General features: G+C 44.5%; 1 protein-coding gene across 1 annotated transcript in view; it reads right to left on the bottom strand.

Moving 5' to 3' along the window:
* Window positions 1-380: 380 nt before the first annotated feature.
* The window catches only part of SLC24A3 (solute carrier family 24 member 3), a 61,437-nt gene continuing 39,339 nt past the window's right edge, over window positions 381-22,478 (bottom strand). The window contains exons 8-14 of the mRNA XM_059828491.1: window positions 20,070-20,230; window positions 19,211-19,487; window positions 17,438-17,604; window positions 15,772-15,886; window positions 14,758-14,870; window positions 1,561-1,626; window positions 381-530 (exon numbers count right to left, since the gene is read on the bottom strand). Of these exons, the coding sequence (XP_059684474.1) occupies window positions 381-530; window positions 1,561-1,626; window positions 14,758-14,870; window positions 15,772-15,886; window positions 17,438-17,604; window positions 19,211-19,487; window positions 20,070-20,230 (1,049 nt within the window). The remainder of the gene's footprint in view (window positions 531-1,560; window positions 1,627-14,757; window positions 14,871-15,771; window positions 15,887-17,437; window positions 17,605-19,210; window positions 19,488-20,069; window positions 20,231-22,478) is intronic.

Genomic DNA, 22,478 nt, shown 5'->3' with positions numbered 1-22,478 from the left:
CTGTAGCAATAGTCTTAACTCATAAATTAGATTAGTCTTCCATCAAATAACTTAAAAAAGAGAAGGAATTGTAGCAGACCAGTTTTGCCTGGCTTGACACCAGTTAGCAGCCAGTTCATCTAGAGTCCCAGTCACACTGTTCAAAAACTGAGCTAGGAAATCACATGAATGTTGAAAAAAATACTCTTCACATCAATGCAGGATTTTTCCAGGTTGCGGGGGGTCAGGGAGAGGGCAGACCTAGATGGGGCCATGGGTCCTATGAACAGTGAACAGGATATACGTCACGACTTCGAGGTGCACCGCATTCAGGAGATGCCAGCCGTGGTTTGTATTGCACAGGTAAGAAGGAAGTTCCTCCTGACAGTCTGCCACCTGCATTAGTGATCTCTGCACATTGGCAAGTTCACAAAAGTGAAAACATTGAATTCTGTCATGATGGAGAAACACAGGAAGATGCCGTAAAGGGAAAGGCACACACACCCTAGCTTCTTATCCAGTTTCCATTTGTTCACGTGGACGCCAAAAACCTACAATAAACACAGAGTAAGCCACCACAGCAGGAACATTTTAAATAAATTAGTAAATCCCCTTCTCAATTACAGGAGCACAAAAATGACTGTCCCCTTACTGATCACAATCACCTGGAAGCAATCACAATGCAAGTACTGCAACAAGTGAGTTGAAGACCACAGCTGAACTACATCAGAGTAGCCCCCTCACAGTCATTAAAGCCACACTAACTTACATCACCTCGAATCCTGGCCCAAGGGCCTTAAGTTTCTGCAATGAATTTCATTTTGGCAAGAACAATCCCATTTAATTCAATCAGAAATGTTTTCAAAGGCCAGATTCCTTTTTCTTCACTCAAAATGCTTCATATGCCCCCCTGCATCTTAATCCAGAGCCACACAGTCTAAGGCTGTGCTTGACTTTGCTTAGTTTGCTCCCACGCAAACCTCTGAAAAGATTAAAGTCTTGTGTACGTGGGAACTGTGTTGGTGTGCAACACACAGGAGGACTCCCTATAGCAGCTGGTCTCAAGATTTGGAAGATGTCACATAAATCCTCCTCTCTCTGTCATTTCTAGTCTGCTACGCTGGACTTGGACAGGTCAGGGAACATGAGGCACTGATTTCAACAGCAACATTGTCGTGTCCACTGTTCCGGTCTGTGTTGTATTTCAGAAGGTTCCTACAGAGGGCCAAAGCAAACTGTACAGCATTTTGTCTACCCGTCCAAAAGGAGAATGGATCTCATCATACATCAAGGGACCTGCTTCAACTCTAGCATGAAAAATAGCTAATGGTTACTAATGGATCTCCTGGGGTCCTCCCATGAAAAATATACAAATATGAGAGCCATCTTGTAACAGCAATAGCTTCTGCAAAGTGCCAGATTAAGGGTCTTGGGAAGTTTACAATAGGAGTGACCATTCCTATCCCTTAACAACAGACTTTGCAACCATTATTACAGCTAGAGGTGAGAAAGGAACAGGTGAAGAAAACGTCTGTAAAAAACACTCCTTTCGAAATGAAGAACAAAAGACTATATACATACTGTGACAAAAACAGATGCCAGCAGGAGACCAACAGAATAGATAAGTCCTCTGCTGTTTAACCGAATCTGTAAAAGAAGGAAGTTTATAAAACCATGTAACCATTTCAAGCAACAATATTTCTCTCTGCTGCTAATTCTGTAATCCTAAACTGTTGAGTTGGTAAACACTGGCTTGCAAGCTGTAAATACCAAGTCACACCATTACATCACAAATTATTTTGCCTATTGCCGAAGAAGGAGGAGTATTATTAGAGTAGCATCCTTAAGATCTGAGAGTATTTCAAACTGTTCCACCCCCACAAGGGTTTTGTCATCCCTTATACTGTTATGTCATTAAATTCTCTTTTTGGCAATTAACACTTATGTGAGTCCTGTAAGAACAAAGGGGGGAAAGGAAATTTTGCATTCAGTCACCAATTAGTGCTTCACAGTGGGGGAAAATAAACAAGGACTCACAAAACCACATAATTTCTTCCCTACTCTTGCTCATCTCGGTGAAGGAGACAAGTCAGTAATCTCACTGCCTGAACCTCAGCTGCTGAAAATCTGTATCAATGCATCATGGCACACCAGCATAGGCTGAACATTATTTAGCACTGAGGCCAATAAGACAAAGAAATCATCAGGCACATCACAGGCTCTGATATAGCCACAATTACATCCACTCCGCAAATGGAGAACCGAGATACAGGTCCTCAAAGCTGTGGAGCTATTTAACTGCCATTTTTAGAGGCTTTGGAGTCTAACCAAAGGCACTCATCTGCATCTTTAAGCCCTAAATACATGTAATAACATGATTTTATGACATAAACCTAAAGCTACATAGGAAGGCTACAGGGAGTAAAGCTACCTCTTCAACCCTGTTCCTCAGCTAGGATCATGCTTCTCTTCAGTTTCCCATTCTTCTTTTAGGGAGCTTAATCATTGTCCTTTTCGGCATTTTTATATGATCTTCTCAAACAGTATCACCTGCAGTATCGTCAAGGGAGCACTCAGGTGGAGTCTCTCAAGACATTTCTGCAGGGGCTGCTGTGTGAGGGAGACTTCTTTCTAGCGAAGGTTGGCTTCTCCAGGGAAGCAAAAGGGCAGCTGGAAGCTGCGGGGTGGGTGCCATCGGTGACTGAACTGTACATCTTTAGACCAGCTAACATAAATTATTATCTTAAGGCCACTACAAGGTAACACAGTCCATTGTACTCCTCCCTGCACCTTCTGTGCAATGAAACCCTACATAAAGATGAGTTTCAACAGACAGTCACCAAAACCGATTACTATTGAAAGTAGTAACCGACTGTTTAAGTTCCCTGGCAGAGATCAATCTTAGCAAGAAATTATGTACGAGTATTTTTCAAGGATGCTTTAGAAAAGGACATTGCTATTGTTTGTCTAGTAGACTTTGATTTTGTGCCATGCAGGTATATCTTCAGTCACACCAGTCTGCTGCTGAGGTCAAACAGCAAAACTAAATGCAGTGATCTTCCTTAAATCAGCTGGTATCCAATTCTTAATTGCTCAGCTTGTTCTACATTTGTATACAAAGAAAAGCAAAAGCGTTAGTCCATTCCTGCAAATGATCTGCAGACAGGAAAATAGTTCCCAGAATAAAAGTTCATCCACCTCAAACAACACATTTTTTTCTAACAGCTGGATTTATTTCTTGTTTTTTAAACTGTTTCTAGTCCAATAAACAATTAAAACTAAACTTTTATGCTATGATATTATTTTCTCAACTGTCAACACAGAAAATAATGGTACATAGTGTATCACTGACCACTTTTTACTGCTTGCATACTTCCAGTTAGACTATAAAGAACCTCATTGCAAGAGAAGTGGGTATTGCAAATTTGACGATAAGCAACACTACAATTTCATGAATGCAAGACTGCTGAGGCACTTGTATCATTTTGCACCACAGCCAGGAAAAACTTCTCACCCAAATATTGCTCCCAAATCCAGAGTAATAATTTAGCTTCATTCCCCAAGGACAACTGACGGGAGAGTCTGACTTCCAGAGTCAAGGAAGGGATTATTGGTTCTGACATTTTGCAAACCTGAGCCTGGAATGAACTCCATACACCCAGGACCCTCTATGCAAATCCATGTTGGAGACAAGGTCAAGCATGCTGCAAAAAGACAGTCCTGGAAGGATTTCTCTCTTATCCTGTACATGCTCAAGATTCAGCATGACAACGCTTTGCTGTACTTCTAATAAACTTTGATAAGCATCAATAGGTCTTGCACAGCTACTCTGCACTGGAATTGTTATAGCACTTGTACTCACAAGCGTCCCACCAATTCGCAGAGCTCTGTTGCTGCCCGAGATTTGCTGTTATCTTCATGTATGTTAAAATACTGGCTTACACAAATGGCACATTTTCCTTCTTTACTGATTTTTGCCATCATAAAAAAGGCTACAGCCATGATGATAATTTGTTCTTAAGGTATTACAGGATTTCTTTAAGACATAAGTGGGACCATTATATTCCTATGGCCATTACATGTAAAATACAATACTCTCAACTAGACTGACTCTCCAAACAAATGAAGGATTTGGATTGCTTCAGAGTGTGAAGGCCAATTTTGGGACCGTCTGCATAACTGAAGGTGAAAAATGTAATGATCCCACTGTTAATGTAAACTGCAGGTTGTAAGTGGCGGACAGGAGGAAGTGTATTTTTGCAGCTATAGAAGAAGTCTCTAAGGTCACTGCAGCTTCTATTACCAGTCCCAGACAAACCTCAAAGTTGTGCTGAAACAAGAGCTGCTCTTGGGATGAGAGACATCATCAGGTTCTGACCCAGAAGACCTTTTTCTCTGACAACTTACAGCATATTTCCTGTTACACTAAGGAGCCAGGACAAGCTAATTTGGGGGCTCTGTGCACACATTACTGCTCCCTGTAGAGACGGAGTGGTCCACTGCATCCACTCCTCTTCTCCTGCTTCCACTAATCCATACATGACAGATAACCTGGATTTCCATTTTAGTTATTCTAAAATGCAAAAAAAACCCCCTAAACTAACTTTGTGTAACTAAAATACAAATTTAAAGCCACCTTCCCTGCTACCCCAAATGAGCAGCGGCTGGCTAGGAAAGACAGATACTATTTTATAATAAATTCCTGTCTGGATTTTGGTCAGGAATTCTGTTTGACCAGTGCCAATTCTGTAAAAACTCAGTATGAAATAACATCAGTTGGAAAGGAATCTACAGGAAAAGGAAGCAAATTAAGCAGCTAGAATTATTTTAGCATGGAAAATGTCTGAATTCAACCTGAAGTGCAGACGCTGCTTCTCAGTTACATCATTAGCCTCCCTAAAACCAGCAGACATTCCAAAGGCCTCTGTGTCTAATTCGCTGAGAACAGTGCTTCCAAAGAGAGGTGTTTGGAGCTGTTTTCTTCGGACTATCTGCAAGGCTCCTCTTTGGAGGTCATGCAGGGGAATAAAAGTTGCTCTTAAGGATTATTCAAAAGTAGAAAGTGTATGCTACGTATTTATGACAGCTTTACAAATGTAATAGTAGCACATGTCATGCTGATCCCACATGGGCAAAGCAAACGTGGCAACCCCTTCAACAGCATGAGCACCAATTTGCCCTTGCAGTGGTATTGCATTACAACACTTGAGTTTCACGGCAGGTTAACAGTTCTCACTTTGGGCTTAACTAGCAACGCTCCTGGCCTGGGATCTAGCCCAGCTCCCATGGTTGAGCAAAGCAATTAGCTATCAATTAACCTAAATAACAAGAACTTTCCTTTACGAGGCTTGACTAGTCCCATAGAAAGAAAGGATTTCCTGGGAGGGGTGAAAGGGTGTTTTCTAATGCAGTTTTCACTTCCCAGTGCTTTTTGCTCTGCAAAAAATTGGACCATTTATTAGGGTCATCCCCTAATACCTCACGCTGCCATGGGACAGCAGGATTAAAACCCTTCCATATACATAGCAAAGGCTGGTTTCCTTGGGCGAGCAAATGCTAGCTGTGGAATGCACTTTGTCAGGAAGCTTATTTGGCTGAACTGGATACATATCACAGATAGACTTTCTGGAAGATAAAAGTGCAACTCTTTGGGTAAAAACCCTTGTTGGTGAACTCAAAGCACTATAGAAGCTGTGCAGAATTCCAGATGTTTCCCCTGTGGCTCGGAGGTGATGCATGCATGGCATCTCCCTACCATGCCATGGAGCAAGCAGAAAGGGGACGGAGGAGGACAAAGTCGACAGGTGAGAAGGACTATAAAACAATGAGAAGTGAATGAAAACCAACAGAAAGAGTTGGAACAAACCAACATTGATGTAAGCCTGTCCCCAAAGCAGATTTGCCCTGGGACAGCTGGGAGACGGATTCTGTGTATGGGTGCTGCGTGTAATTCCAGATGCACTGGACTTGCAGTATACATGCTGTGGAGTTACCCTATGTGCACACAAATAATCCAATTAATTTGGCTTGCTACTTATGCAAAAAGCAGCTCTGCATCTTGTGTGCAGGGAGTCCAGCTGCATACGATGCATTGCTTTTCTGGCACATGCAGTAAGTCTGACCTCATGTGCTGGTTTTGGCTGGGATAGAGTTAACTTTCTTCATAGCAGCTAGCATGGGGCTGTGTTTTGGATTTGGGCTGGAAACAGTGTTGATAAAGCAGGGATGCTTTAGTTACTGCTGAGCAGTGCTTACATAGAGTCAAGGCCTTTTCTGCTCCTCACACCACCCCACCAGCAAGTGGGCTGGGAGTGCACAAGAAGTTGGGAGGGGACACAGCTGGGACAGCTGACCCCAACTGACCAAAGGGATATTCCATACCATATGACGTCATGCTCAGCATATAAAGCTGGGGGAAGAAGAAGGAAAGGGGGAACGTTCGGAGTAATAGCGTTTGTCTTCTCAAGCAACTGTTACGCATGATGGAGCCCTGCTTCCCTACAGATAGCTGAACACCTGCCTGCCGATGGGAAGTGGTGAATGAATTCCTTGTTTTGCTTTGTTTGTGTGCACAGCTTTTGCTTTACCTATTAAACTGTCTTTATCTCAACCCACGAGTTTTCTCACTTTTACTCTTCCGATTCTCTCCCCCATCCCACCTGGGGGGAGCGAGCGAGTGGCTGGGTGGTGCTTAGTTGCCGGCTGGGACTAAACCACGACACCTCACTAGACTTTCACATGTGTGGAGAATGGCACACATTCAGGCACCATGCCCAGGGTCTCTGGGTTATTTAAGACAGCCCTGGAGCAAGCTGATTTACACCAGTAAGAAACCTCCTTCATAGCAGATATAATTCCTGTTTAAGCCTGTTGCCCAGATACCTCTTACTGTAAAGGTTTCTTGGAGCAATACAGCACTTTGAGATTCTTGCAGGCTTTATAGCTCACATTGAGAAGAGAATGAAAGCTGTCTGGGTTTGTTCAGGTCCAAAATGCAATGGTAGTCTCATCCTTGAGGGATGTTTCTTGCTAAGTATTCTCACCCCAACAAAGAAAGGTCTCCTCAGAGCTAGGTGAAACTCACTGCCAGGCATGTGGGGGGGCTGCAGCCTGAGGATTTGGAGAGATGTTCTCCAGTAAACATTGCACTGGTGGCACAAGGGTTTCCAGTGCCAGATCAGCCAGCAGCGACTTCCATGACGCACAGGTCACATTGGAGCACTCCCCATTTACCATAGCTGAGGGAGGTAGGCTTGAGCAAAGAAGCCACATTGCTTGGAGTATGAGCACATATTCCCTTCTAGCAGATCTGCTACTAGGCATTGAGGTATTTAATTCTTGCACTAAGAGTAACCAGAGGACCACTGCCAAAGCCTAAAGGATCCTTTCCTTTTCTGCATTTGATTTTGGACTACCTGCTGCTGTTTCACAAATTTCCCATAAGCCTACTGCTCTGGAAATACAGTTTTAACTGATGAACTATGCCGACTTCTCTGCTCATCACTGTGGCCTGCCCTATTTCTTAGCGTGACATCTAACTGTGAGCACAGGAGCTCAGACGACTCTGAAATTTGGTGCAAAAACTTAAGAAAAATGTGTCCTCGATCTGTCAAATTAGGGTAGAAATCAGTCAAGCAGCCTTCTCATGAGGCAAATGGCATTTCCTGCAAGAGGCAATGGAATAGGTTTTCTCAGGGTATGTGACAATGTGTAAGTTCAGGAAAAACAAGGCTAGCAAAACGTTCAAAACTCACAGTAAGAGAGGAGATAATTTCAGTTTTTAGCAAAGAGCAGAAAAAGGCCCTCAGCTGAAGTCATCTTAATTATAGAAGGAAAAGCTCAGTTCTCTGTTCGTTTAAGAATAGGAAATGCTTCTTCCCCAGGAGAGCACCATGTGCAGATGAAGCACTCCCTCATACTGCAAGGTGGAAAAATCAACATTCCCAAACTCTCCTTTGAGGTTTGGCTTGTATCTAGCAGCTAAAACAATCCAGAAGAATGCTCTGTTTTGACTGATCACACATGAAAGGTTTGCAAGTTCAAAATCTATGAATTTGAATGGAGGCTGTCTCCCTGCTTCTTGTGTAGCAAATACGAAGATGCTGCCACCAGCTCCAGCTATTCCCATACAGCTCCTGCAAGCAATAAGGAACCAGGGCTGAAGCTAAACAGCAGAGGAAAAACAATGGAATAAAATAAACGTGATTCCATTCTTCAGTTCTTTTCTGGCAGTTGCTGAAGGGAAAACAAGGAGCTATGTTCAAAACTCAAACTAGTTTTGCTCCAGAGTCCAAATACGAGAGAAATTACCTCATTCAGGAATATTAGGAGGACTCTGCTATAGCAGTTTCCAGTCCCTTGGCTGAAAAAGCAGCAGGTCCTCTGTCTGTTTGGGGATCCTTTTCCTGCAGTGTCCTGGCCTGGCAGTGGAATTTCAGTGTAAATCCTGCATTCCCCAGGTCTTGCCATGAGATAGGGGTCTCAACAAACTGGAACTTCAGACTTGTGCTGCATTCCTGCACGTTTCAATAGAATTTCCTTCTGGACTATTTTCAGACTCCTAAGAAAGCATTCTTGGTTTGCTCTGTATCAACAATTCACTTTGCAGAAAGTACACACCCTGGAGTATGCAACATGGAGCGCTGCACATAGACATTCAAAATATTAAGCAAGAAATGCAGGGGTTACAGTTGGAGAGAATTCCTGTATTGTTAGAAGCTTTGGAAGGGACCAGACACTTTTGCTCTTCTACAGTATAATCATCCCAATCTCCCTGTCATGAAACCAGGGAGCAAATGCACTCAATACATGCAAACTATTCCAGGAAGCTGGAGGAACTAGTTAGCTTCAGCGTGCATCTGCTGCTATGCCCATCCATAGGTTTTTGGGATCAGCCAATAAATTAACCCATTAATACCTGCCAAGCAGCATACTGCTGCTGCAGTGATACCAGCACATCACGTTGCAGATGCTAATGTGAGAGCTGGGAAGAGTCTGGCACCCCAGAACAAGAGGAGTAACATCTACAGAAGTGAAGGGTGATGCTGTGGGAAGCACGGACCCCTGCAGACACTCAGTCACCACCCTGTTGCTGTCCTTGACCTTAATGTTTGCCCTGATGGCTGACAGATCCATTGAACCTATTCTGCCTCTTCCCTCAGAGGATTTAAGGTGGTCTATATGTAGATACCTGGGCCAGAATGGGGCAGGGAACAGATACACAGATGTTGGCTGTGAGGAGATGAAGGCCAACTTTGTCCTAATGTCCTAAGATTCATCATAGTGCCTTGGAATTATAACAGCAAATAGCAAACTGGTTAGCGAGTAGCAAAGCAGTGACACTTGCCATCTCAACATGTGTTTCTTAAGTGTCTCTTCCCTCTGGATTCTCTGATGTCTAGCAAGGCTCGTGCTGGGGTTAGTCCTCTCTCTAGCTGCCTGTTTGCATCAAAGGAATGTAATGTCTCTAAGACTTCTAACTTACTGTCAAATTTTGCTGAAACTGGCTGAAGTTATCAGGCAGAGGAGTGATGGATAGACACATGAGTATACTCCCAAATGTTGATGTGAACAAATGAACCTGGCTGTTTATCCTTAGGCTAAAATTCTCTAAAATACTCCTGGCTGATGTCTGGTTTACAGCTTCATATGCAAAAAAGATTCCAGAGGGAGGCAATTAGATGGAAGACATGGAGCAAATGTCCTTCCAGTCTGGATTTGCCAGGGCCACCAGGGAAGGATGCTTAGAGGATTACAGAGTCGGCAACGTGTCCAGGACTCAGAGCTGGAAGAGATGAGGAAGTGAACTCTTTCAAAGGTCTCTCTAGGTCCAGAGGGATGCTGCTTTTTCTCTGAAAGTCCTGCTGGCATGCTAGATTAGCCATGGCTGATAACAGAAGGCCAGAGCTGAAGCAGGAGGATGGCCAACTGACCTCTGAGTAATGGAGATGGAAGCTCCAGTGGGAAGCACAGGGGAAGGCACAGAGTTAGTGCCTGGACGTTAATGGGTGTCCAGAAATAACAAACTCTTAAAATAATAAACATATAGTTGAGTTAGAGACTAGACATTGTAGAAAGAGAAGGGATCTGATGTGGAAGCTGTTTGATATTGACTAGATCTGCCTTTTGATAGGAAAAGCATCAGGGGCCTGGCCAAAATCAAGAACTATGGCACTGACAACTAAGTTGAAGGCAAAGGATGAGCGCAGAATACCTTTTCTTCTCTGCACCAACACTAGCATTTTCCTGGAGAAGCATGAGACTGAGCATTCTCTGGCTTGGGTTTGGACTGACTACAGTCAGTGCTGGAAGGAAGAGAATAAAAATCCAGTATTGCACATTGACGATCACACTGAGACAGACTGGCTTTGTGGTAACAGATACACACAGGCAAGGCAGTGTGGACGATATCGGAGACCAGTGCCCTGGAGCACACAGCGGTTTTGCAAAGCGCTGCCTGGTGTGCCAGCTTCCTACATCACATCACGTGAGTGCAGCCCCCCCTGTTCAGGCTGGGGCTGTGACTGCCCTGCAGTCTCCACTTGTGGTGGACCCACATACTACAGGAAAATGTTTCATTTAAAATAGGAAAAGAGAAGAACTTCCTTCTCTAAAACAGGTGACACATGCTTCCAAGATGCAGCCTGAGAAGCAAAAGATGGTTTTCCATTCCTTTGTTGTAACAAGAAAGAAAGAATAAAATAAATAAAAAGCTGAAACACCCATCAAAAATGGGCCTGGGAAAGGGGCAGTTGGAAGTGGGAGAGGCACTTATTCTGATTTACCAACCCAGCACCAGGATGTGTCTCAGGAGATTCACAGTTTATTTCCCGTTCTACCACTTACCTACTGTGTGACCTCCAGCAAGTCCAGTAGCCTCTCTTTGACAGGTCTCCTCTTGCTCTTTTCCTGTCTTATCTATTAGATCACAAGCTGTATTTTCCCCCCTCAGGCACCATCTCATAGAGTGAACTTGTTTAAACAAGAAGTCCTGATTCTGCATGTGGCTTCTTGTGGTTGCAGCCAGGCATATGTCAAAACTAGGCAGTAACCAGGGCCTTGCGGGACAATGCTTTCAATATATTGATGTCTCGCAACCAGCCACAAGCTTGCAAGCTGCATCTCATCCAAAGTTCTCTGCCTACCTCAAATCAAAATGCACCATCTGTAAAATGGGCTCTGAAACACACACCAGCCCCTAGGGTGTTTAAGGAAGGCTCAAACACAACCTCATTCTACAAAGAGTGCTACAGCAGCTGAAAGCGCCATTGAGACTGCTCTTCACATTCAGAATGAAACACCATAAATCTCCTTCTGATTGGGAGCAGCTGCTTGACTGGTTGGTGTGTGAAGCCACTTTGCCACACGTGGCTGAGAAAGTTCAGAATGCGCGTAATCACACGACACCACGCTGCCACATGCATGTGCACACCGCAGCACAGAGGCAGACAAAGGGAAAGAAAAAGGGAGCAGATCCTCTTCTCCTTTTCTGCATGCTAACATGACAGAACTCTTTACACCAGCATTAACAGGGAGCAAAATTTGGCCACAGGGCATTGTGAGTCAGGCAGCCTGGAACAAGAGATACATAGGGATTTTTACAGAGTATGATATTAGAGAAATACCATACTCTGGAGAAAGCCCCGAATGTTTAGACTTCCAAAAAAATAAGCCTGGAGGGGGCTTCTAGGAGGCTCTTCTGTATTAAAACTTAACTTTCAAATCATACAGTCTACTTTTTTTGGCTTCCATAAAAGCTATTACTGCCTTAAGAGCTTGTTTATTAGAATGCATTTACTCTCTACTTTCAGCAAATCTCAACTTTGCCACAGTCCTCTTATATTAAACATTCTGGGGAGGCAATCATGGTTTTGGATGGCTATGCACAAGTAATCATGATCAAGAAAGCTCTTTTTGTCTTTTACAAATCTCTCCTTCCCTCTGTACACAAGACAGGGGCATCACGATGGCTTTGAGGAATTCCTCTTTGGGAGGAGATGCGATGAAGACAAATTTGGATCCTGCCAAATACCAAAGGAGCAGTACTAAATCATGACTCTTAGCTCAGAAATTACCTAGTGCTTCTGACTCACAGTCACATTTAGCAGACAAGCAGGTTGGCCTGAGCCTGTGAAGCCCCACCCAGTGAGCAGGCCTTGCTCGTGGAGCAGCCCGAGGCCCAGCCCTATGGACCTTGGGGAGCAGGAGCTCCTTATTTCCTGCCCCTGCTGACCTCAGTGCCAGGCACATCATCAGGGCTCCCTGAATAACAAATGGCACCTTGCAGCTCTTAATGCTGTTACCAGGCTACACCTGACCCAGGTAACTCTAGCCTTTTCTGGCAACTCAGAAATACTTAAATAATTAATTACTAATAACGGGGGAGGATGGAGGAAGAGGCTTGTTTTGTTTTGACATCCAGTTATCCAAGGATTTGGAGAGAAATCCAGGAACTGCAAGTGAAAACTGAGGAGACTCTCTTTGCTCATTGTGAGGCTGTTTCCAAGACTGCCTTTTCTAACCATGTGATCACACTGTACAATGAACATTTTGGGTGTGCAAAACAGTAGTGACATTGTTATGCCTCCAAGAAAGCTGGCTGCTTCTGTTCAGCCACTTGTTTTCATCCTTTTCCGCAAAAATATAGATGAGCTACAGATAAGCTGCTCATTAAAGAGAGGGATTTTATTCCTATAGCATTGCTTCCTTTTGTCACTCCTATATTCAAGAAGAGGGAAGATCCAAGGAACTACAGGCTGGTCAGCCTGACCTTGATCCCCGGGAAGGTGACGGAGCAAATAATCCTGGGAACCACTTCTAAACATATGAAGGACAAGAAGGTGACTGCGAGGAGACACACAGATTTATGAGGGGGAAATCATGTCTACCCAGCCTGATAACCACCTATGATGAGGTGGACTTGTTGGATGAGGGGAGAACAACAGATGTTGTTTACGTTGACATTAGCAAGGCTTTTGACACTGTCTCTCAAACATCCTCATAGACAAACAGCGGAAGAACAGACTAAGTAAGTGGACAGCGGAGTGGACTGGTAACTGGCCTAAGTGCTGCACTCAAAGTCCAGCTGGAGGCCAGTCACTAGTGGTTTACCCCAGGCATCAATACCGCTTAACGTCTTTATTAATGAACAGGATGATGGGGCAGAGGGCACCCTCAGCAAGTTCACAGCTGATACAAAACTGGGAGGAGTGGCTGATGCACCAGAGGGTTGTGCTGCCATCCAGAGGGATCTGGACAGGCAGGAGAAATGCACAGGCAGGAAACTCATGAACATCAACAAAGGGAAATGAAAAGTCCTGCACCTGGGAAGGAATAACCCCATGCATCAGTACATGCTGGGGCTGACCAGCTGGAAAGCAGCTGGGCAGAGAAAGACCTGCTGATCTTGGCAGATACCAAGCTGAAGTCCGCAATGCACCCTTGTGGCATGGAGCACCAACAGCATCCTGGGCTGCATTAGGAGAAGCTTTGCCAGCAGGTAGAGGGAAATGATCCTTCTCTACTCAGCACTGGTGAGACACATCTGGAGTGCTTGGTCCAGTTCTGGGCTCCCCAATACAAGGAAGATACGGACTTCTGGAGTGAGTCCAGTGAAGGCCCGCCAGGATGATTTACGGGAATGCAGCATCTGACATACAGAGAGAAGCTGAAAGAGCTGGGACTGTTCAGCCAGGAGAAGAGAAGATTCAGGGGGATCTTATCGATGTGTATAAATACCTGATGGGAGAAGACAGAGAAGGTGCAGCCAGACTCTTCTGAGTGGTATCCATTGAAAGGATAAGAGACAATACATACAATTTTAAATACAGAAATTCTATTTAAACTTAAGACCACTTTTTTACTGTGAGAGTGGTCAAACACAGGAACAGGCTGCTGAGAGTGGCTGTGCAGTCTCCATCCTTGGAGGTAATTCAAGACCCAACTGGATACAGTCTTAAGCATCCTGCTCTAGCTGACCCTGCTTTGAGCAGAGGCTGGGGACTAGATGATCTCCAGAGGTACTTGCCAACATCAACAATTCTGTGATTCTCCAGCCTTTTAACTTTGCATTCACTCAGTGATTGTAACCAAGAATCTTTCCTCTGTCCTACACTGCTGTCTGAGTGGTGTCCAGCTAACAGCAATAGCAACAGTGACTTCCCTCTAGGACTTCATGGCATCTTCTGCTCTTCCTTCTCAGAAGGGAGCTTGCAACAACTTTGGGGGTGGTGGGGCGACTCTTTTATCATTTGGGAAATAAAGGATGGTTTCATCGGTGTTGGGTAGTTTTTCTCAAACAGGAAAGCTCTACAGTGTTTCCTGATGATGGCCACGTTCTGAAATATTGAACAGCTTCCTTCACTTTCCAGTGTGTTAACAATTTAGTAACGCTAGAATTTTTCTTACCAAAACCCCTACGGGTCTGCTCTATCCTTTACTTTCCACCTATGTGTTTATCCACTCTGGCTTATTAAAAACAGAATCATTCTCCTTATTTGGAATATATTCAAGTGCATGAAAATACAGTATACTCTAGTGAGTTAGCTTATTTCAGCACAGACTGCTGCCTTTAAGGAGGAAACAGAAGTACCTGTCCTCCAAAGGATGGGGAATGTCCGCTGACTATAAATTGCTACTTCTCCCAAATAGTAACAGGGCGAAACTATTTGTTTCTTCAAATCCAATCCACAGAATTTTGGACTTTATTTTTTTTATCTAAATAGATTTGTTTTATGTAAATAAATAAATAAGAATCATGTGAACAAATGTAGGACTTACATACGATCCATAATTCACTGCTAGGGTCTGCAAAGCCCACGGGAGGCCTAGGCCAATTAAAATATCAAAAACATTGCTTCCGATGGAGTTGGACACAGCCATATCCCCCATACCTGCAGGAATGGAAACCATGCACAATCAGACATGTCTCAGAAAAGTCTTTCAATTTTTAAACAGAAATACATTAATCTGAGCTAATTAAGTCAATTTCTATGGATTAAGGCAAAGAATTAAGGGAGATTCCCCTAACACCATCCCTTCCCTTTCGCCTTTGCCCTCCCCATCATACAAGACCAGCAGGGTTGAAGGGGCTGAATCCACCTTCTAGGATCATCTGAGAACTTCCCTCAACTAATCCTCCGCTGCTGTGGGGACCCTGGCCACTGGCTGTGCCGGCTGTGACCTGCTGGCACTCTTGTGTCATGCTCAGTGGGGCTTTTGGTGCTTTACTGTAACCATGACACATCAGTTTCTATACTGGACTGATTAGATTAGGTCTTCGTGCAGTCTATTAAGTAGACAGTTGTTTCAATGAAGAGCCACTGTTTTTGTTCCCCAAAGCAGTACTGACAATTTTCTTTTTCTCTTAAAACACTTGTTGCTGGAGTGACAAGGGCCAGGGGGAGCGGGGGGAAGTTTTCCTTAAAAACAGTAATATCTTCCAGTCCTTATGACTGTGGAGAAAAGCTGGAAAGTGACTTGAAAGACCCTTATGCCATGTTCTAAACAATTCTATACCACTAATATTTAAATTAAGAAAAACATTGTGACTTTTGGGGAAGGCTTCAAGTTGACAATAGTGCCCAAATTTGTTCCACACTGTCATTAGGAACCCGTTAGCTGCTTTGCAATAGCAACATAATTAATTTCCTTCTTTGTTCTTGTTTTAAATTTCAGCCTCAGGAAAAGGGCTCTGTATGTTTTCACGTTCAGGACACATCTGTGCTACCTAAAGATGAAGAGAACACAAGAAAACACTTCCATAGCAGTATGACATGTCTGTGATGAACCTACCTTGCCTTGCTACGATAAGGCTTGCCATGCAGTCCGGCACACTGGTTCCAGCTGCCAAGAAAGTGATGCCCATGATCACATCTGGAATTCCCAGTGTGTAGCCAATGATTGTCACCTAAGGAAATAAACCGTCAAGCTGTTTATAAGCATCAAAATCAGAGACCAGCTTGGCCCAATTATGCAAGCTTCTGTGAGACAGAGTTCATTGCTCAGTGCAAACTCCCACTTTCTTTAAAGAGAAGCAGTGACAGTCTTTTTTGGTATATTCACCGCCTGGCAGAGAATAGCACTGACCTGTTATGTACCCTCTCTGGTAAGCTGCTTCACACCTTTCATCCACAATTTTCCTCACACTAACCTGGAAAAGAGACTATATAGTGGCCCACTACTCTGTGTAACAGTCTTCTGATCTTGGCTGAAGTTTGCAGACATTATTATATACAAATAATAGCTAAGCAGACACTAAAACAAACCTATGGGTTCATTATACTATGAAAATGCCATATGTAGGGACATATTAGAAGCAGCACAGTGACCCTGTGGGCTCTGGTATTTCAGCTATGGGAAGCTGGGATAGCTTTTTTCTTGAAAAACACCTCATCCCTGCAGACGAAAAGCAGAAGAAAACAAGTAACTTCACTTCCTGTTCAGGGTAACATGAGTTATTGAAAACAAAACTAAACAAAACCCCCTCTTCTGTAACTGCTTTGATTAGTTCACAGGGAAAAGCCTGGCAGTCATTTTTGCATTTAGTACAAGAATGAATTGTGAAGGCAGTGAAGATTTTTTGTTGCCTCTCCCTTCCCAGCAGGCCCAGTGGCCAGTGCTTTAGCGAGGTATCTCCATGTTCTTTGGGTCCCATGCTCAGACAGACCATGAATCATGCACTCCATCAGACATGCAGCAGCCCAAAACCAGGCTTTCCTTGTTAGACCCTGTCCTGACGCCAATGCCCCATCATTGTCTGATTCTGCTTAAGAGTAAAGACCACCCCAAAAGAAACACAATCTATGCTGCAGTATTACTGTAATCCTAATGAGGACAATTTGTGCTTTTCACTTACACATATCATGTAATGAGGCCTGCAGCAAGCTAACAGGCTCAATGATCCAGCCAGCGCACAAAGCTTCTCCCCTGTGAACAGGCCAACTATGCTTGGATTTCCTTGTGTTTATTTATTCCCTTCTACCTTTAGGATAATGAGGTAGAATTAAGTTCCTGTTGACTAGAGTAGTTGTGCAAGAATTTGGCTGAACGTCATGCTTTTGTTCATGCTGAGTTAAAAGCATTATCATTTACAACTCTGTCTCTCAAGCTTGTTTGCTCCAAGAAAGGGAAAAGCTATTGAAGCCAGATTCTTACTAGCATCAGGGCCTCTTTACGCTGTCCTGCATGACAAGGAGGTGTTAAACTGGTGCAAGTGTCATTTTTTCCCGTGTTAAAGAATCTGGGTGAAATTCCAGCCCTGAATCAAGTTCAAAGGCCATGGCTACTGGCCATAATTTCTTCTCTCAGTGTGGACAGGTCTAATAGAAATAGAAGCAGACCTAAGGTTTCTCATTTAAAAATTCAGCTATGTAGAACTTTCTACACATTTCTCTAAGCTGACAAAACCCAATTCTGTTGCCTCTCCCAGGCTGTGGTTTCTGCTTTAGTCAGTACATACCATCCACACCATCATGTAGGAGAAAGCTGCAATCCAGAGGGTAGAAGAAGCAAAGGTAACCATGAACCATTTTTCCAAGTGGGGTTTGTTACAGTTGGGCACTGTGAAGTACAGGACAAAACTCAATGGCCATGTGAAGAGCCACTTCAAGATTTCTGTCTTGCCAGCTGTAAAACAAAAAAGGGAAATAATCACAATTCTAGTCTGCTTTAGTCCAGAATGTTATTATTTTGTTAACATTAACCAGCAAGATGCTAGGGACACCTCAGCCTAAGTGCTATTCAAAGGGATGACAAGACATTCCTTGTTCAGAAGATCACAGTGTGAGGGCAGAGATGGGAGAGCAGAGAGGGGCATAGGGAAGGAGTATGAAGCGCCTCCCTGAGAGTTCTTAAGTAATGGGTCAGAGCACACCTGCTACCCTCCCTGGGTCAAGTTCTTACAGTTACCACATAAAAAGCACGTTCTAGAAAGAGATCTGATTCACCTTCAACCACCTAATGGGAGGGTACAGAAAAGATGGAGCCAAGCCAGGCCCCAGAAATGCACAAGGGAATTATAAGAGCCAGTGGACTCAACTTGCAACAAGGGAAATTCAGAATAGATGCTACCATAAGTTGTGCACTTTCTTTTTTTTCCTACCATGAGGGTGGTCAAACACTGGAACAGGTACCCAGAAAGACTGTGGGATCTCCACCCTTACAGATAACCAAAACTCAACTGGACGCAGCCTTGGGCAACCTGCTCTGAGCAGGGGTTTGAACCAGAGATCTCCAGAGGTCCCTGCCAACCTTTCCCATACGAATCTAGTGCCACGGTCCATATGACTACTAAATTACTCTCTTCAGGCTCAGTTTTTTTCCCTTATTTGAACTACAGCTATGCTGTTTGAGTGAGGAGATCTGAAGCAGAGTTTCCAAAAACGTATCTCACCTGCAAAGGGCAGGACCACTCCCTGCAATATTCTGGCTTGTCTGCAACACTGCAGATCTTGCCATCTGTGGCAAATGTGAGTCAAAGGCACGGCAGGGCTACGTTATAATCATGCTGGGACTAGAGCCCTGATGGGGTAAGAGGGACTTGGCAAAAAGGAGATCTCCATCCTGCAGGTGCAGTGCTCAGCAACCTGAGGCACACGTGGTTTTCCACAAGTCATGTAGCTGTTCTGACTTTCTATGCCCTCCAGAAAGAGTAAGAAGACACTGTGGCTGTGCCTAGTTAACAGCAGTAAGCAGATGTGCCCAGGACTGTCTTTTGTCACTGCTCCACATCAGCACCACCATTGCCTCGTCTCTGCTAGCACTACACCCCTCCTCCAAGGTAAGAGCGCATCTCATTTCCCAGCAAAGGTAAGGCCTAGACGCAGGCGCATCTGACCTGCGTTCAGGCACCTTGCCAGCAGCCCCACCATCCTCAGCTTCCTCAGCAGTCAGCTGAGAGAGACAGGCCTCTCCAGAGGGTGACCCAGGTTTTCTGGGTAGAAACCACTCCATGGAGATTGCTGCCTCTCCCCTCTGAATGCAGCAGCAGCGCCGGGCCAATGCTCAAGCTGCAGCAGAGGTACATCCAAGCCCACAAGTCCGCATCCTGAGAAGTTCCTGCTGCTTCCCAGTTCCTCTCATCTTTTACCTGTGCCCAGGAACTACATTGGGAGGTGCAGGCTGATGGGAGCTCTCAGGGACACTTCTACCTCAACGCACGTCTGCAATGCTTTTTGGCACACCCAAAATGAGTTTTGCTTTCTGGAACAACAAAAACCCAGGAGCTTCTTACAGGGCAGGTCAAAAGGTGTGTATGGCCCTTCATGGTCATCATCGTCATCATCTTCTTCCTCTTCCTCATCATTTTCATTGTTCTCGTTATCCTCATTCTCGTTCTCTGTCTCATTCCCAGCCTCAGCCATGTCTTCATCCCGCCGTGTGCCATTCACGCCCCGCTCGGTGGAGTTGCTGGGGCCTGTTCCATTCTCAACCACGTGCTTGATAGGTATTTTGATTGCTACTTCTGACTCACCATTGGTGTAAGTCTTGCTGTTGATCAGCCTTTGTCTCTGTAAATACAGGCACAAATTCTTGCTGAAAGACAGATTTTTTTAACATTTAATTTTTTAAAGAGAAAGGGAAGAACAGAGAAAGAGAGTGCAGAGTTCTTTAAAAATTTGGCTTTAAAAACAAAGGGTATGAATTTTGATCAGGTATAGCTCGATGCTTGCTTGCAGAAGACTAGATAAATCTCACAGATACAACTTCTATAAAAGAAGGAACAGTGGCTGCAGAATTGACTGCAGGAGTACCACAAGACCAGGGCCAGACCAAGTGCACTCAGTGGAGTATCATATTATTAAGTAAGTGCAAATGATACTAATATCAGATTAATGCCGGGGGCATCTCCTGTGAGCAACAGCTACAGGTAACGTAACCACATAACAACTTCAAACCTTCTCTGCTGAAATCTCCATGGGGACAGAAAGCAAGAGATGATTTAGTAAAGTCAGTGTCAGAAGGATAAAACCTGGGAAAATGCTATCAGGGATCCAGAAAAAACATAAGAGTTCGATTTTGACCCAAACACTGTTATAGGAAAAGGTGAATTCAGAAGGAGAGGGGGAGGCAGGGGCAGATAAAAGACATACCTCATTGATTAACATGCGGCTGGCCATGGAGAGACGTGTTTTGGGAGGGAAGTGGCTCGTTATCATGATCCGGAGCCCAGCCTCGGAAAATGAAAGCTGGTGTGGGTAGGCAGATAGCAGCTCATCCACCATGATCACTGAGGCTTTACGGTGGAAATTTCCTGCAGCCAAGAAACAAAGAGAAATTGAGGTCTTCTTCCAGCAATCTCTCTCTCTGCCCTACGTGGCGCTCAGAAGAATAAACCTGCAGGTTCCTGAAGTCCTTTGTAAGAACCATTCCTTCAGCTACCGCCATTCAAAATATGTATCCTCTGTCCTTAATTTCTGTCTTTAAATAAATTGCCAACATGGTATCTCCACTCAGGCTTATTACAGAGAATTAAATCTGCTCTGCACAGTTCATCACAGGCCTGCATTAGGCAGATCACTGCTTCCACAGCAGCTATTTCACCAAGGCAGAAAGGGTGCTGCGGTAAAGCTGCATTAATTCCACTGTTACAATCTGCACTTCTGTGAGGATATTGGCCTCACCCACCGTTAACCATACACGAGGGTGAGGAAATCATCACTGTGTTCATGCGGGGTACCAATGCAAATGAAAAGCAGGTTCCTGCATCCTCAGCTCGCAGCTCATGGCTGGGAAGTGCCATCAAAGCTGGCAGCAAGCACGCATGCCAGTCCATGGGGGGCAACCCACAGTGCGGGAGCAAAGGAACAAGGAGACAGGGGCAGGTACCTGAACTGTGCTCCAGCTGGGGCAGTGTCAGTGCCTATTACCTCTGGGGTGGCACAGTGCCAGCATCCATCCCTTCTGTGCCTGGATGCTACCTCGGGCTGTGAATTCTGGGCCAGGACCGGGACTCGGCAGTAGGGAAACGTGAGGGCTTCCCTGACACATCCCTGCTTTGGTTTATTAAAATCAGTGCTGAACACTGGCAAATTTTTCATGGCATTACTACTTATGACCATCACTGTTAGTCTTACAGAAGAGTATCTCCTCAGCCTCAGTGTCAGTTTTTTTTCTGACTGAGGTTTCCATGGATTGGGGTAGATACGTGGGGTCATCCATACGAAAAAAAAAAATCAAAACAGCCAGACAGCTTTTCCTTGTGACTTTTTCCACACTGGCATTTCCTGCATGGTACTTGGGGCAACTGTCCCAAACACAGAAATCCTTCTATTTCATTCTTTTAGGTCCTCTGTTCAGAAAAGGCCTCAGAAAACAAACGGTAGTGTCTGAAACCCTCAGGCAACCTGTTGTAATGGGTGCTGTTTGCAACGCCATGCTACTCGCTGGTGTGCGCAGCAGCACCACCCGCCTGTCTGGGCCGCCGGTGGCCCACTGCCAAATACAGGAACAATCTGCAAGAAAATGAAGCAATCCTTTCGTCTTCCTTCCTCAGCCAGTTTGAGTAACCGCAAGTGTACAAAACAAAAAATTACCAGCAGCTGAGCAGTGTCATGCAAAGATGCGTTCTGGGGAGATTTAAACCAAATCCTACAATCAGAACTGCCTCATTTGTGCATAACCCCGAGGCCAGCGGGTAAACCTAGATGACTAAGGCCTGAGTTTATGCTTACTGAGTTTTACCAGTCTAGCTTTACTGGTACAGAGTGTAGTCATCTTGCCAGCAGTTTCGCTGTTGAGAGCCCCAGGCTACAGAGAACTGTTCCCATAAAAGCCGCTTCCCCAAACCAGAGTGCAGAGCACTCACAAAAGCTCTCCCTCAGCAACAGGGCAGTAACGACAGCTGGGCTCTGGTAGGCTCAAAGGGTTTCATGTTTAGTTGCTTACTGTATACAGACTGTCTTTCAAGCACTGTTTGCAGGAAAAGAGACCTATTTTTGTTAATTTTATTTTTTTTTTTTAGTCCAGTGAAACAAAAAGGGTAGCCCATCTGTAATCAGAGACCAGGACTGCTTTAGACAAGCTAGCACTCCTTCTCAGGTTAAACCAGTGACTGGGGGAGGGCGTGTTATTCCTGAGGACAGGTGCATATAAATCCCAAGCAGTTACTGCACATGCTTGTTGAGTGTTGCAAAGATGAAAAAAATATCCTCTGTAAATACAGTTTAGCTTGCAAATGCACACATCAAGCTACTGCTGCTGAGCTATGGAGTGGGTGAATTTTTTTTAAGCTGAAGAAATACAATCATTTCTATACATGATCGTGACTGAAGTCAAACGGGAGCAGATTTCAGCCAAAGTGAAATCCACTTAAAGATCATTTACATGGAAAAGTTGTGCTCATTCAAGACAGCATGTGCAGTAAAAGCACGCTACCTAGACCAACAGAGAGTCCCCACCCTCCCTTCACCAGGGGGGAAAGTGTATGCTAGTTTAAGTAGGGCCTTTTTGCCTGCTCAGTTTATGTCGCTTTGGAATGGAGTTAAATTTAACTGGAGGTA

This window comes from Gavia stellata, chromosome 23 (assembly GCF_030936135.1).
Source record: "Gavia stellata isolate bGavSte3 chromosome 23, bGavSte3.hap2, whole genome shotgun sequence".
In the NCBI taxonomy this organism is placed as follows: Eukaryota; Metazoa; Chordata; class Aves; order Gaviiformes; family Gaviidae; genus Gavia; species Gavia stellata.
This window is presented reverse-complemented; position numbering and strand designations above follow the sequence as displayed.